Below are 16943 nucleotides of genomic sequence, written 5' to 3' on the forward strand. Positions count from 1 at the left end.
GCGCGTCTCTCCGACAGGAGGCGGCGGCGGCGGCAGCGGCGCCGCGCCCGAGCCTGCATTCCTCAGAAGCGCCCGGAGCCCGCGGGGCGACGTCACCCCCGGCTCCGCCCCCATCCCTCCCAGAGCAAAGTAACTCTTGACTAACAGGAGAGCCTCTGCCGAGCATGGAGAGCTGCTGCCGCGGCCGGCCGGCGACTCGGGCAACGCTGGCGCCCCAGAGGTAGTTTGGCGACCGCGGAGCAGGAAAAAGTGCGGGCGGGAGGCTGTCCACTCCCCGCCCTCACCCCGCCGGGCCCGGCCGACCCCTCAGCTGTGGATTTCGCTGCGATACCCCCAGGCAGCTCTTTGCAAAGCGGCTTGAAACTTCTCCCAAAGTCGACATGGATACAGTGGCGGCGGCGCTGCCTGCTTTTGTGGCGCTCTTGCTCCTCTCCCCTTGGCCTCTCCTGGGGTCGGCCCAAGGCCAGTTCTCCGCAGGTGAGTGGCCGAGGAGGCGTCCGGAGCTCCGACGAATGCCCCCGACCCGGGGCTCGCCAGGGGTGGAGCCGGCTCCTCTCTAGGGCCGGGGGGGCAAGGCGGGGAAGCTTTCGCGACCCGGGGTGGGCAGAGGGAGAGATGTCCCCAGACCCCGTGCCGGCTGGGACGCGGGGCACGGGGCTGGGCGCCACGGGGGCAGGTAAGTTTCCTCGTCGCGACCCATTGTTCCCGGCGGAGGATCGCTCCAGGCGCAGGCGGGCAGGGCTGTGCGGGAGTGCGCGAGACAGTGCTTTTCTTGGGAAACTGGGAGCCTCGGCGTCCGGCGCCGGCTGCACCGCGCCGGGGAAGAGAGAAGGAAAAAGTAGTTACGACTCTGGGGACTGCTACTCTCTAGCTCGTAGTGCGGGCTTGTTGCTCTCCGCCGCTAGAGCGTTCCAAAAAAAAATTCCCAGGGAAGCCATTGTCAGAAAGGTGGAGACTTAAAGGGAGTGACCTCGGCGCGCTTTGCCAGGTGCTTTTTGTCCCGGGAATAACCTCTCCTGACTATTGTCTAACTACTTCCCCGTCCCTCCCCCAGTCCTTGTCGCCTTCTCCAGCGTGGGGCTGCTCCTGGGTTCGCCCTGTGGGTTAGGGCGCTGCGCGGAGTAGGTTCCATGTGTGTGTTGGCGGAGCCTGTAAGATGTTTTGAAACATGATTCTAAGGATCCACGCCGAGCAGTCCTGGGCAGCGAGGTCTAGGCGCCGGGTCCGGGAAGCCTGACCCGCGGTGGGGGAGCCCGCTCATCCGGCAGAGCCACCGCGAAGCTGGCCCAGCTCCTCCCGGAGCCGGCCTGCGTGATGGGGGCTACAAACGACTGCCGCCCGCCCAGAGAACCCAAGAGGAGGCATCCGGTGCGGTCTCGCCAGTTAGCCCTTTGGGTCCTAGTAAAGCCGCTTAGAGAAGTCCGTGAGACCCCATTTCTCCCAGTGCCGTCCTCCGTTCCCTTCCAGTTCTGTGACCCTTCCTGGCGGTTGCTTCTTTCGTTCTCTCCTCTGGGGGCTCTGAAGTTTCACCAGGTGGACGCTGGGGAGCAGGCTCCCGGGCGATTGTCAGCCTCCCGCCAGTCCAGACAACTTTTCTGGCCAGCCCACCCAGCTCAGCTTGGCTGGCGAGCGCATCTGCTTCCTTGGTTCGCGCGGTGCAGATGGAGACGCAGAGGTGGCCGAGGGCTGCTGGACAAAACGGGGGAAGCGACAGCCGCGCTCCTGGCTGAGGCCACAGGACGCGGAGAACGGACGAACTTTGCACTGTCAGTTTCTCTCGTTGTTGTGGCTGCCTGGTTTCCTGGAAGTAAACTCAAATCGTTGTTTTCCGGAGTAATGTTTATTTCCTTTCCGTTCTCTTTCCTCCCTTTAGAACTCTGTTAAAGGAGGTAGATAACAAATTCAGATGGCAGCATGTGCTGTGCACTCAGGCAGGTTATGAAATGCAGCGTGTACAGGAAAAGTTATGTATACAGGTGATGTATACAGAGGACAACAGCTATGTGCAATGAAAGCCTAATTTTAATTCTTTCTGGAGTAAGCATTACTGCAAGCATGTCTGACATATAATGCCCGTTGGTACTGGAAGCGTGCTTGATGTAAGATATTACATGCAGGCAAGTTGGAGTGGGTATTGATTTCTGCACAGTGTTTGTCAATGCACGGAGAGCCTACGCTTGAAAAGGCATGTAGTTTGTTAATTGAAAGTTGGAATTGTACCAATTGTATGATTAAACTTACATGTATTCAAAATTTGCAACTATTAATGTCTCAACAACTGATAGATATATTTTCATCTATAAAGAAACTTTTCTTTTTCTCTTTTCAAATGTTATTTACCGTTTAATGAGCAAATAAATATTAAATTTCCTCCAGCGGAATGTACAGATGAGCTTTTCTGATCCCTGGAGTTCAGCTATCTCTAATGAACAGTTATGTTCTTAGATATGCAGTTCCAAGTAATTTAACTAAATAAGCCTGGCTTTTCTTTTTTGACAAAGCAAAACATTCGACTTTATTTTATAGTTAAGTGAAAGATGAACAGTTATGTTCTTAGATATGCAGTTCCAAGTAATTTAACTAAATAAGCCTGGCTTTTCTTTTTTGACAAAGCAAAACATTCGACTTTATTTTATAGTTAAGTGAAAGAATGTGCAGTCCTAACAAATGCAATTGTGGCAGGACTGTATCTCAAAATTTTGCCATTCAGGTTTTGTACATATGCCCAGAAATGAATGTCTTTTATTCCCACAGTTCAGATTGTGGATCTGCCTTTCTCCATAAGCTAAACGTTTGTTTTGTAAAAATTTCCATTTTCTGCTTCGCATAAGTCATTTGTTATTCTTCTGTCATCAGATTTTATGGCAGTCAGATTTGTTGCAAAGACACGGGGTCAGAGATTGGAGGTGTATTCTTTCTTGGTTTTTTTTCTTACATTCTTTAAATGATGAACTTTTATTTCTTTTGAGAAATTTAAATAAAAATGCTTTAAAAGTGTAAAACAAATACATGTTCAGAACTTTAAAGTATGTTTTAAAATCACACTTATTAGGCCATTTTCCACTTTTAGATATTATTGTGTGCTTCCTAACATGGTGAGCCTCGAAAGCAAAACTTGAAAGACTGCAGATTGTTGGATCTTTGATATATCATGTACTCATCCAGTCTGCTTTGTTTAAACCACAGTTTAGGAACATTTTCATCATTTTGAATTTTTTCTTAGCTTTTGGGGTTAAGGTGTAAAAATGCTACATGGTGAGCCTCTTGAAAACCTGAACTTCCAGAGCTTCTTATAAATCTCAACTTATATTCTTTCAGTTTGATGGCTCACTTAACACCTAAAAAAATGTGTTATATCTGTGTTACATCTGGGGAAATTGAGGCATAGAATCATAAGGATGTGCTGAAGTTTATTCACTGGGTTGTGTAGTTGCCATCTCTTGATATAATGTGAGAAAGTTTTTTGTATTAGGACTCAGATGACTGACAAAATCAGTCATAGATGAGGTACCTGGAGACTCAGCTTTCTCATCTGTAAAATGGGGATAATGATACCTGTTCTGACCTTTCCTCATGCTTTTTATGAAGATGGTGTGAAATAGTTTAAATGAGCTGGAACTGTATATTGTCAAACATTATGCAGCTATCTGGGGTGTTATCATCATATATTAAAGTAGCTAAGTGCCTTGACTTCAGTCTTTTCTTGCTCCCCTAGTCTGTCCTGGTAAGCACAGACTGTTCAGGAGTGTGTGTGTTTGTGTGTGTGTGTCACTCAGCCATTCATTCCTTTTAATTGTTGTTAAACATAAACATCCTAGATTGGCCAGACCATAATTTTATCAGCACATTGAGAGAAATTATCCTTTAATTTTTTTTTTTTTTCACTTACCTTCTGTAAATCCTTACTTGAGCTGAACCTGTGGAAGAGTCACTATTAACATTCATAGTATTCAAACTATAGAAGAAATTTATTTTTAGTCAATTTCTTTAGCTGTCTGTTTAACTATTGGCTGTTCACCCTTTTCGTCTCAGTGGAAGAAAAATATGTGGCTTTTTAGATGCAGTCTTATCAGTGACCTAGAGAGGGACTATTGTCTCTCTAGTATGATGTGAGCCTGGAAATGCAACTCCAGATCCTGCCTTGGATATAGTTCCTGGCATGTCACACTGTAAGCGTTTACTTACTTGATTCCTTAGAACCTTGCAACTCATCTAAGCAGTGCCACTTTCCCAGTGTCTCACTCTTTGCTGTCTCTGTATGTGAGTTAAATTTCTCTTATACTTATTATCTCTACTGGGAAGATACATCAGAGAGACAGCTTTTTAAAGGTTTGCCTGTTGGTTTTCTGGTTTTGATTGGCCACAATCTCTCGATCCCTCAATTCATTAAAACTCTAAGTTCTAAACTATTAATAATATGTAACCAGACATTTCTGGGACTGGTTTTTCTTTCACCAGTCTCCATATAACTGACTCTGTTGATTTTCCTACATTGCAAGATGTCGTTTTGTGTCTGGCCAACCCAGACGGGAAGAGGCAGGTCTGGCTGCTATTTGGGCTTTGGCATGTGTGCTGCTGACAGCTCTTCTCTTTGTATTCATAAATGTGAATTTGAAAAATAAATCAACCCCTCTGCCATTCTGCCCCTCTCCCACACTCCTTCCCACTCCCCTCTAGCAACAACAAAGCCCCACATGCAGATACACAAAATCACAGCCTTTTTGTTTTCACCAGATACCTTTTGGTGCTGATCATGTTCTTAGAAACTGGAAATATGACTCAACCATTAATCAGAGCAAATGCCAGTCCTCCCACCTAATCTCATATTTTAGGCAGTGATGGTTTACTACACGTTTTTATGGCCTTTATCAAACATTTAATTCATGTGATATGGTCCTATATAGAGAAACTAGGTTGTTGCCTACTAATGCTTTTGAAGTGCTGTGTTCTAGGTCTGCTCAAGATGGTGTTAAAGACAGTGTAAGTCATGCTAAATATGGATCTGCTTCTCTGAGGCATAGAAAATGCTGTCCTCCTCTGCCTTGTGCTCTTCCTATTTCCCCTACTTGCTCTTCACGCAGGGCAGGAAGAGGATTGTTGGAAGACTGAGAGCAGGAAACATCAAGGGAGTTTACAGATTGTTCTTAAAGACAAAACAAAGCACTGGGATCGTGTGTGTGTGTGTGTGTGTGTGTGTGTGTGTGTGTGTGTGTTTGATCTTTAATTTTCTAAAGAGGGAAAAAAGCCCTATTTTTGATTTGTTTATTGGAATCAGCCTTTGCCTTTGCCCGAACACATTCATTTCTTATTCTGTGGATGTAAAAACTTCCCTCTGTGTATTCCTCTCAGACTTTACCCTTTGATCATATGTGTCTGGTTTGTGTTCCTTTATCAAATGGTGTTTCTTTTTGCCTAAAAACGTTATAATTGCTTTTGAACATGACTTGTTTTTCTTTCATCAAAACTCATGCTGTTTCTCATAGTTCTGAATAATGGTATTTTGTCAATTCATGATATCTTAAATGGGTATTTGATAACAAAGTAAGTACATCAATCAAGCTAATTTTTTATTTCAGTTGAAGGTAGAAATAAATTTGTAAATCCATGAAATAATCTTTTAATGTCACAGAGTATTTGTTTGTGCTTATGTATCTCTCAATGCAAGAGAGACTTAGAGTTTCCTTTTTTTTTTCTTTTTGTGGTACGCGGGCCTCTCACTGTTGCGGCCTCTACCGTTGCAGAGCACAGGCTCCGGACGCGCAGGCTCAGCAGCCATGGCTCATGGGCCCAGCCGCTCCGCGGTATGTGGGATCTTCCCGGACCGGGGCACGAACCCGTGTCCCCTGCATCGGCAGGCAGAATCTCAACCACTGCGCCACCAGGGAAGCCCATGAGTTCCTTTTTGTAAATGGGGTTAGAAAAAATTTGAGTGCCACATTGCCTGTTATTTTGAGATAGTGACATACATCTGGGCTTTGGAAAACTTTAAAAGTTATGTTTTAATGTGTGATGTCAATGAGAAGTCTGGAGGTAGATGGTTTACAAACTTCAAATTCCGTCTTAGTGGAAATTGTGTTTTTATGAGAAATGCTCTTAAACATAGTTCCACGTAAAAGGTTTTATTAATTCCATGAAAATTCTGTTGGGAAAGGTATGTTTATTTTCCTGCAGTATTCTTATGGGAATTCTTTTGATTTGTAGTTAGTATTTTAGTAATAAAAACTGAACTTACATACTTAAAAAAGTTTTGTGTGGTTTTGCAGATTGTTGAGCTTCTGGGAAACATTGGGCTTGGGATGTAAGGATCACATCAATCCTGTTGTGGAACACTGCCATTTCCCCACTTAACTCTGGTTGAGTTTTTTGGCATTCTCCTCTGTGTGTTGGTAATCCATAAAAATTACAAGCGGCTTATTTTGTCACTTACAATTGTTGTAGGAGCAAATTAAGTGGTCCTGAATGAAATAATCCATGTTTGCACTTTATACGATTGTAGATAGAGCTCTGTTAATAAAAATGATGAACAGAGCCGTGCTAGCTGAATCCTTTTACAGGTGTCATTCTAGGAATTATTTTCAAAAGAAGAGCTCAGAAACAAATCCAAATAAAATAGTGTCTAGAGTTACTGTTTGCATTTATTTTGTTGAGAAAATTGAAAGATGTAAATATGTGTGTTCACACACACACATATCTTAACAATGATAGAACATCATTGTCCAAAGGTTCGAGTGAGAAGGAAACCAAGAATATCTACAGATGGGATCAAACTCCTATACTTATATTCTAGATAGAGTATTGAAAGTAGAGAATTATTTTGTCAACTTCATAGATGAAGAAACTGAAATGGAAAATTATGAACTATATAGTATATAATATACTGCACTGTACTGTACTTTAAAGGAGAAAATAAGAAACCTAATTCCAATAGATTGGTATCTATTTATATAAACTCTTCCAAATGCAGCCTGTGCCTTAACCAGCTGCTTGTAGGCTGATTCTCCAAACCCAGTCCAGGGCAGCAGCTGATCAGCTACAGAAATTCCCCTAGTCCTTGTTGGACGGTAGGGTGCTAGCAGCTGCTTAAGTGGCAGACTGGCCTCAGCTCCTTGATGTGATTCGACTTAGGTCGTCCAGCAAATTCAAGAGTAGAGAGAGGAAGACTTTCTAATGCCCTCATTGCCCATTTAAAGGCTGATGGCTGATTGCTTCATGGTCATTGGATTCATCAGTGGTAAGATGCCCTAGAATTTTGCTTACTTGAATTACGGTCCATGGACCAGCAGCATCAGCATCACCTGGGAACTTGCGATGATCTTGTGACCACATATCAGAGCCCACCCCAGACCTACTGACTCAGAATCTGCCTTTTAATAAAATCCCCAGGTGATTTGCTTGAACATTTAATTTTTGAGAAACACTGCTCTAGGACAAAGAAAGATCAGCTTGAAAAGATTTGTTACTGTAGAGTTGTAAGAGTACTGTGAAAGGATTAATTACAACATGAAACAGATTTCCCTGGAATTATATTTCTGATCAGTATTTACTGAATTATAATTTAACACCCCAGATGCATCAAAACAGCAATACTGTTCAGGTTTTAAAAAAGAAAACTCAGACAATTTTGAAAAAAATATTTCATGAGAGAATAAAAATAAGGCTAAGTACTTTTAGTTGTGAACATATTATATAAGAATATTTAAAGGTAAACATATCATCTGAGGAACCAAACATGATATATGCCAATCATTTTTACTTTGCATATTGACATGTTGATATGGAAAACGATAATTCCCTCTTTTTTTAACTAGTAACTGCAGTTTCTTGTTTTATATTTCTCTTTCTCTTCTAAGTGTATTTTAAGGATTTTTGTAATAAGGAGCTCATTTATAGGACAGTCAAATTTAATGAATGGGAGTTAGGTAGAATGCATTAAATATCACTGGTGTTCTTTTTACTATCCTTTGTGCTCATATTTAAGAAACAGAGATTCTCGTCAGTTTTCTCCAGAGAAAAATTATGATGTAATAGTGTACACTGTTCATATCAAAACACAATTTTACTTGCATTTTGTAGCTTGCTTTAGCATTCTTTGAGAAAATGAATTTTCCCAGAAGACCTAACTGCCTTCTTATTAATGAGCCTGTAAGTGTGTTTTGTTATCCATTTACTATTCTAAATGTGTCTACTTTTGCTGGCTGTTTGAACAGTGAAGTCTCTGATTAAATCACGATTGCTCTATTTGTTTTTGCCATTCACTAGCGACTCAGAAAATACTGGCATAATGACATGATTATGGCAGAAATTAATTGAAAACAAGAGATATAAATTAATGTTAACCCCTAATGGTTGTATTGTGATATCAGGAGATGGAGTTTGGGGCAGTGCACAGCAGAATTCTCTACATGTTTGATAATATAAGTGAAAGTCTGCTTAACCTGTATTGTTTTAAATACACAAAATATAGTTACTGGATTAATGAATACAAATCAGTGGCTTCCACATTTACTTGATTTAGACATTAGTGTTCAAAGGAAGAGGTTTAATTGTGGACAGATCAGTGTTAGAGAACTTAGTGATGGAGTGAAACTCTCAAAGGTACTTCCATACATCTTGAAGAACTTTAAAGTCTAAAGTCTCTGATTTGTTACCTTTTCTAGTTTTACACCAAATTCTTGCTGTTTGTACTAATTCTACTTGTATTCTTGTCAGCAAAAATTAGGTTCATTTATTCCCTCACACATTAGAGGACAGAGCAAAAAGCAGTTGCCCAAACAACAATAGGAACTGCCATTTACTGAGTGCCTACAACCTGCCAGGCCTTATGATCGGTGTTTTATGTAATTTAAAATCCTCACCATAATCCTTTAAGATCAGCATCATTTCCATTTTGCAAACTGTGGCCTAGAGAGGTTAAGTATTAACTTGCCTCAGGTGACAGTGTGAGGGACTAGTAGAGCCAAGATTCATTATTGAATATATACACAGATGTAGCAATAAGACATTTTTTTGGTTACTTAGTGGCAGAAAATGCAGCCTAGACTGGTTGTAACAAAAGGGGAATTTATTGTCTCTCCTAACTGATAGTTCAGGTGGAGCTTTACTTAGGAGCTCACATAATTCCACTGGGATGTGACCTTTCTCTGCCTGCTCAACTTAGCTTTGGTGTGCTCCAGAACTTCGGTCTTAGGCTTCTCGTAGAGGCAAGGTGGTTTCGGCAGCTTCCAGATTCTGGTCCTTTAGGAAAATGTGCACTATGTGCTGGGCACCTGAAAAGGCCCTGCGATTCACTGGCCTTGGATTCGGTGAATCATATCTCCAGCTCCTGAGGGGAAGTAGGCTGATTGGCTTAGTTTACTAGCATTCTGGGTTCAGCCCTAGATCCCCCAACCAGGTCATGTGGACTGATGCGGGTGAGGGGACTGTGGATGAAACTATCAGTTGTCAACAGATAGACGGATAGGTTCTGGAAAAGCAGCCAAACCACAGTGTGGTTACTTGAGATAGAATTAAATAAGTCGTGAGCAGTGAAAGCAGAGAGGGGTGCACCTGTGTGTGTATTTATAATCCTTCTGAGCGGGGGTGAAAGGAGGTGGTGGGGAAAAGATAGGTGGAGCAGATAGTTCCCTGCTCTGAACCAGTAGGTGGTAACATCAGGAAGACGCAGTGGTCTGAGCCTTAGTCTCTAAGGGGAAGGAGGTGAAGGAGGAAGAGAGGAAGGAGGCCATCAGATTGTGGCAGGTTTGTGTGCATTGCCGATCAGCTGTTCATCATTTAGGGAGTGTTTCTTTTTTGGTCTTTAAGACCTGCTTTAAAGCATGCATTTTATTATTTTCATGGTTGTATTCTCTTTGCCTCAGTATTGAATAAGTCCAACATTAAAATTGTAGCAGGTTTGTGTGCATTGCCGATCAGCTGTTCATCATTTAGGGAGTGTTTCTTTTTTGGTCTTTAAGACCTGCTTTAAAGCATGCATTTTATTATTTTCATGGTTGTATTCTCTTTGCCTCAGTATTGAATAAGTCCAACATTAAAATTTGACAGAATTTTGAGTGTTAAAAGGGACCTTTGAAACAAATGCCTCTTAATTTGCAATAACTTGCCCAAAGTCATATAGCTTGAAAGAACTTGAGGTCAAACTTGAGATTTTGATTTATTTGGTCACTGTTATTAAAACATATGCATTGTTTTTGCTTAGTGGTTATTTATATAGATAGTTATTATTTAAGGTTTTAAAAAATTATTTTAGTTTGTACTCTGAAGTTCTAAAACCAGTGTTTCCAAAGGCAAACCTGACTTGACTGGCTTTGATTAGAACGGTGTTCCAAGTATGAGGTGATAATAAGTTGTGTGTCTGTGAATGAAAGAGATCATTTTATTTATTTATTTATTTTTGGCCTCGCCGTGTGGCTTGCCGGATCTTAGTTCCCTGACCAGGATCGAACCCGTGCCCCCTGCAGTGGAAGCTCAGAGTCCTAACCACTGGCCACCAGGGAATTACCAGAAAGAGACCATTTTAGATAATTGCTTGTTTTTTTCAGTTATCCTGCAGGATTTATTCACATGTATATGTGCGTGAACAGGTGTTTGCATGTATGCATTTGTTTGTTTTTAATAGATGCCAAAGGGTAAGCTACCATGGTAAATGATACTAATTGACACAGAGAAATAAAACCTAGTTAACTCTTCACTTTGGAAACAAATTTTGAAAACGCAGGAGGTGAAGGTGAACTTGTTTATAGTTTTGATCTTCCCACCTCTTGCTGCCTGACTTTATAATGCATATCTGAAAACATGGGATGTTGGACAGAGTTGCTGTGAGAAGGTACTGAATAATGAATGAAGTGTAGAGAAGTAGCAGCTGTTTGCCTAGCCTCCCCCTCTCACGGTGAGAGATTTATCTCCCGGGCCTGAGTTAGATAGGCGGCCTGCCGCTGGCTGTGCCTGAGGATCAGGCGCCCAAATGTGGCTGTGCCAGTTTAGACTAGAGTGTCCTCCCTTCTCTGGCCAGAGCAGCTGGCCTGGCACTTAGGGGTGAAAGCAGTGGTTAGGGAGGAAGGTTGTTGACTGCTGTTTGTTCAGCATGCTTCCTTCTGTCACTGGAGGTTTGCTTTCACACACCTTTGTTATCTTAAAGAACTTAATGAATTATTATTTTCTTCTCTGTGTGTTGCCTGTTTTCTCTATGACTCTTTTTTTACCCCTTATTATACCTTCATCAGGTGTGTTAGCTGTGACTCCTGAATGGTGAGGTTTGTAGTAATTTGCCCAACACCCTGCTTCTTTGAAGCAGAGTGCTGTATAGTCTTGATCTATTTTTGCCTCTTTATCTAAATTCGTATTTAAGTACTTGGGGAGTACATGAGGTGAAGGATTTAGCAGCGATCTGCTTCAGAGAGAGCAGAAGGATTCTTTGGATTCTTTGGAGGTCTGTGTACAGAGCATTTTAGTGCACAGAGCATTGGGCTTCTATAAGGCTGTGTCCCACTCTTAGCTCTGTCACTTTCAGGCTCTGAGATTTGGAGTAATTCCTTTCTACTTGACCTTGATTTCCTTATCACTAAAATGGGAATATTACAATGAAGAGTCATTTTAATAGCTTCTCTAGTTACTCAATAGGACACTTTTAAAGGTAGAATGAGTAACATATGTGAAAGTATTTCTGATTGGAAAGTACCATAAAAATGTAAATTTTTTTGGGGGGGAATAGGAACTTGGATAATAAAGAAATTATTGTGTTGAAGGCACAAAATACATGGTGAAGAACGGAAATGAAAACAATAGATGCTTTGTATATTTGCATATCTAAGTTATGCATTGCCATCTAAGTTGTTTGCATATCTAAGCTTTTGGGGAAAGTGGTATGGAAAAGAAGAGTCAGTAAGATTCTTGTGAACAATGAGTAATTTTGTTATGTATCATAAAACTTAGCCCCCATTTTCACATATCTGTGTTTTACTCTTATGTAAGTTTTCATATATATGTGTAAGTTTTATATATATATATGTAGGTTTCATATATACGTGTAAGTTTTACTCTCTTGTGTTCCAAAACATTTTTTGTACTCTCGCCAGATATGTTAATAAATATTATGTGATTATAAAAATATTTTTACTGATAATTTTTGAACATATGTTTTAAGGACTGTGTTCATATATAGAAAGTTGTATGTATAGTTTTTCTTCTTGAATATTTTCATGAAGAGAGAAAAAAATGCTCTTGCTTTCTGAGCTGGTTTGCCTAACTGGTGAGAGCACGATTGTAAGGTTTGCATCGATTTATTTACTCTTCCACTCCACAGTTCTTTGAGCATCTACTATGTGTCAGTACTGTGGCAGGGCCTGGGTGTGCTGGTGGGCACAGATATGACTTTTGTGACAGTTAAGCAGTGGTAACCTTCGCATAGCTCCGCATTTAGCAACTCACGGGTGAAGCCTGGATCTGTTTTGTGATTGACCTTACCCCTGTGGCTTGGCAAGTCTCAAAGCCGAAGTCTGTCTCTCACAATTTGTGGGTCCACAATGCAGTGTGTCAGCAGTCTTTCCATATCCTTGAGTCTACACATAAAAAACTAGAAGCTTACGAAAAAAGAAATTTTCAGAGATATGCTGCAGTGATAGTAAAATTCCACCAAGTGGAAATTCCCCAAAGTTGACTAATCGGAAGTGTAAACAAGTCGGGCAGAGGAGAGAGCACGTTTGTTTTCTGGAAGCTCACTTTTTCTCTCTTTTGAGGCAGGATGAGGAAGGTGGGGAGGCATCCTCACAGCGGACAGTGTATGTAAATATGTCTTCACAACCTCAACCTTCTTGCTCAGAGGCCCTGGATTTTGGGCCGCAGATGCGTACTGGCTGTGCCTGCAGCTGCTTATCAACGGTCACTGGTGCCTCGACTCTGACCTGTCTCCTCTCTACTGCTTCAGGGGGGCGGCCACTAGGGAGGGGATCCGGAGAGGCAGCTGGGAATGAGAGTGGACCTTGACCATCCCCCAGCCTGCCCTTGCACCTGCATCCTGGAAGCGGAGCAAATTCTATTCCTGGCGCCTGGGTCAATCAGTTTGAAGGGGAGCAACAGTACTGTCCTTTCAATACACCTATTGCCCTACTAGGAAATGGAGATTCTGAACATCTGTATTAAAGGAGGCCCACAGGACTTGCAGTGGGTGAATTAAGGAGAAAAGTAATTTTGGAAATGTGTAAATTCTTTTGAAGCAAAATCAAAGTTGCCAAATTACAAAGACCCAAGCTTCAAAAGTAGAAATTTAGAAAACCGTTTTAGTCGAGTCACTAACATTTTATGCCCATTTCATATTTAAGCAAAGGACAGTCAGAATATATAGCATAGTATTTAATATCACAGACTTTGGAACCTGACTGCCCGAGTGTGAATACTGGTTCGGACATTTCCTTGCTATGTGACCCAACCACATTCCTTCAGTTTCCACATCTGGTAAAATGGGATGATTCGAGTACCTATCTCAGATGTTTGTTTTGAGGAACACTGAGGTAAAGTGCTTAAAAGAGTGTCTGGCACACTAATAAAATTCATCCACTTTAGCTTTTATTATCATCATCATCATCTTTTTGTTTTTGAGCAGAGAAATGTTTATTGCAGAGCCAAGCAAGGAGAATGGGCCCTTGGCCTTGGCGTTCATGCTCAAAACCCCCAACTCCCTGATGGTTTTCAGGGAGAAGTTTTTATAGGCAAAATTTGGGGTGAGGGCTGCAGGGTGCATGACTTTTTTCTGATTGGCTGGTGGTGAGGTAACAGGATGGTGTTCCAGGAATCTTGTGCTCAGCCTGAAGTTGCCATCCCCCATCTGGGTGGGGACCTTAGTTCCTGGTCTCAGGACTTAATGAAGCTCAGGTTCTTGATGTCTCATCACAGAAAGAATTCAGTGAGAGACAAAGTGATAGGTAAGAAGTGGATTTATTTAGAGAGACACACTCCATAGACAGAATGTGGGCCATCTCAGAAGGTGAGAGGCCATCGTCATCATTATTACTGGACTAAATTAAACAATGCTTGCAGAATATCCTGATCCCATGCTGTTATCTTTTAAAGTTTCTGACTGCATTATCTTTTACTTTAAAATAAACCCAGCAGAGAGTAGATAACAGGATGCCTGAAATAGATCAACTCATCTGCCAGTTAACAAAGACCACAGCAAGCACTATAAAGAATATAACTCAGTGTTTATGAAAACAATAGGCAAATTTACACTGATTCCTAAGAATCAGAATCTTAGAGCGACAAAAACAAAACAAACCAAAAAACACTATCAAGTGATGGGTGGGGGAGCTAGAGTGAATGGGATCAAGTTTTTGGTGTAAAATACCTAAAACAACCTGTGGAAAATGCATTTAACATTTTTTAGGGAGCTTGCAGGAGGTGGGAAATTTGGGACATTGGTGAAACAGCTTACTCCCTGGAGAGGTGTAAGCTCAGTTAAAATATGAAAACTCTAATTCAGGAATAAGATTAAAATGAGAATTGACCAGAAAGTTAAGTGTGGTCTATACCACTTCAAGAAGTGTCCATCCCAGTGAGACTAGTGTCTTGTTAAGGAGCAGCACTCCGATTTAGAAGTGAGATTATTAGAATTAAGCAGAGATAGGGAGGCTCCTTAGCTCCTAAAGAATGTAGTTTAACTAAAGGATATCTGTACGGCTTCATTTGCATTTGACACATGGTAAGTAAATTCATTACTAGCATTTAGAATAGCCGTTTACCTATGAATTTTAGATAACTTTTTTTGTTTTCTTTTTCTTTTTGTTGATGTTTAGTCCTCCTTAGCCTTGGTAGTTTCAAATCCGTTTAAACCCCCAGGCTTTTTCAAGCCATTATCAACAGGGTAAAGCCCTTTTAGAGTCCTGCTGTATGGAGCCTGGGGCTGGTTGAACTTCTGACCACTGTTAGCTCACTTGCACAGTTGCCCTTTGGCCAGTCAGTGCAGAGGAAAGCCTTCTAAACTTGAACAAGGATTTCATGTCCAATTCAATCTTTGGATTTCTTGTTCTCTTTCACCTTCTTACTGCATCTCTTCTAGTTTTAATTGAAATAAACTTCCCTTTTCCATGGGTTATATCTGTGAAAATGGTTGCTCTCCAGATATAATTAAACATTCTTGTCAGTTTTTTTTTTTTTTTTTAAATCAGAGAAGCTATTTGTACTGCAGGCTTGAATCTTGCAGAACTAAGTGCTCTTATAATATTCAGTTTACCACCATAATAATGCAATTTTGTGTCCTCACTGGATGCTCCTACCGACATGGGTCTTTGTGATTCTGGTGGTAGCATGTGTCTTCATAAGCTCCTCTCCATTTACAAAGTAAGTTTCTTAAGATGTTGTCATTTTGGTACACTGTATGACCAGGTTCATGTCTTAATAAAAAGGAGCATTAAAAAACAAACTTCTGGGCCTTCCCTGGTGGCGCAGTGGTTAAGAATCTGCCTGACAATGCAAGGGACACGGGTTTGAGCCCTGGTCTGGGAAGATCCCACATGCTGCGGAGCAACTAAGTCCGTGTGCCACAACTACTGAGCCTGCGCGCTAGAGCCCACAAACCACAACTACTGAGCCTGTGAGCCACAACTACTGAAGCCCGCGCGCCTAGAGCCCCTGCTGTGCAACAAGAGAAGCCACTGCAGTGAGAAGCCCGCGAACCGCAACAAAGAGTAGCCCCCCACTCGCCGCAACTAGAGAAAGCCCGCGCACAACAATGAAGACCCAATGCAGCCAAAAATAAATAAATAAAATAAATTTATTTTAAAAAAAACCCAAAAACTTCTGTGGCACATGTAATCTTAAGTGAGTTGTTGGGTTTTTAAAAATTAATTAATAATTTATTTTTGGCTGCATTGGGTTTTCGTTGCTGCGCGTGGGCTTTTCCAAGTTGTGACGACGGGGGGCCACTCCTCGTTGCCGAGCACGGGCTTCTCACTGCGGTGGTTTCTCTTGCTGCGGAGCACGGGCTCCAGGTGCGTGGGCTTTAGTAGTTGTGGCACGTGGGCTCAGTAGTTGTGGCTCGTGGGCTTCAGAGTGCAGGTTCAGTAGTTGTGGCACAGGGGCCCAGCCACTCCACGGCATGTGGGATCTTCCCCGACCAGGGCTCAAACCTGTGTCCTCTGCATTGGCAGGAGGATTCTTAACCACTGCACCACCAGGGAAGTCCCAGCACATGTAATCTTAAGTATTGATCCATTCAAAAAAGTGGATATGTACCTTGACTGTTTGTTCTCTGCTTCAGAATCATGACCCAGTTATTTGGAAAGCAGACTGTTCCTTATATATTTCATAACAAACATAAGGGATATTGAATCAGAAAAAGACTGAGAATGACAGACCTATGTATAATAGGCCGTATACTTAAATATAATAATCTATACAGGAACTATAAGTTCTAGTTAGTGTGGTTCAGACTGTGGCTTCCAGTCTTTTTGCATGAGGGAATTCGACAAGCCCACAACCAGGTGCAGATATCTCTTGAAGGACCAGGTGCTCTGACTCCTTGCTCTTAAGGCAAAGTCTTAGATTTTGAGAGTGGATTGTGACCTTTCCTGGTCCATTCTTTTTTTTTTTTTTGGATGTTTATAACATCTTTATTCATAATTGCCAAGACTTGAACCAACCAAGATGTTCTTCAGGAGGTGAATGGATAAATAAACGTGGGTACATTTAGACAATGAGATATTTATTTAGCACTAGAAAGAAATGAGCTATAAAACCGTGGAAAGACATATATATTACGAAGTGAAAGCAGTCGATCTGAAAGGCTACATACTGTATAATTCCAACTATATAACATTCTGCAAAAGGCAAAACTATGGAAACAGTAAAAAGATGAATGGTTGTGGGGCAGTGGGGGAGGGGAGGGATGAACAGGCAGAGCACAGAGGAGCTTTAAGGCAGTGAGACTATTCTGTATGATACTGCAGTGGTGGATA

At 41.8% G+C, this 16943-nt stretch overlaps 1 protein-coding gene across 2 annotated transcripts in view; it reads left to right on the forward strand.

Moving 5' to 3' along the window:
- The first annotated feature begins 173 nt into the window (after positions 1–173).
- Positions 174–16943, forward strand: part of PTPRK (protein tyrosine phosphatase receptor type K) — a 564516-nt gene continuing 547746 nt past the window's right edge. For both annotated transcript variants that reach the window (XM_024759084.1, XM_024759085.1), the window contains exon 1: positions 174–477. In XM_024759084.1, coding sequence (XP_024614852.1) covers positions 381–477 — 97 coding nt within the window. In that variant the 5' untranslated portion in view covers positions 174–380. The remainder of the gene's footprint in view (positions 478–16943) is intronic.

The sequence above is a fragment of the Neophocaena asiaeorientalis genome, unplaced genomic scaffold (assembly GCF_003031525.2).
Source record: "Neophocaena asiaeorientalis asiaeorientalis breed wild unplaced genomic scaffold, Neophocaena_asiaeorientalis_V1.1 scaffold5, whole genome shotgun sequence".
Taxonomy (NCBI): Eukaryota; Metazoa; Chordata; class Mammalia; order Artiodactyla; family Phocoenidae; genus Neophocaena; species Neophocaena asiaeorientalis.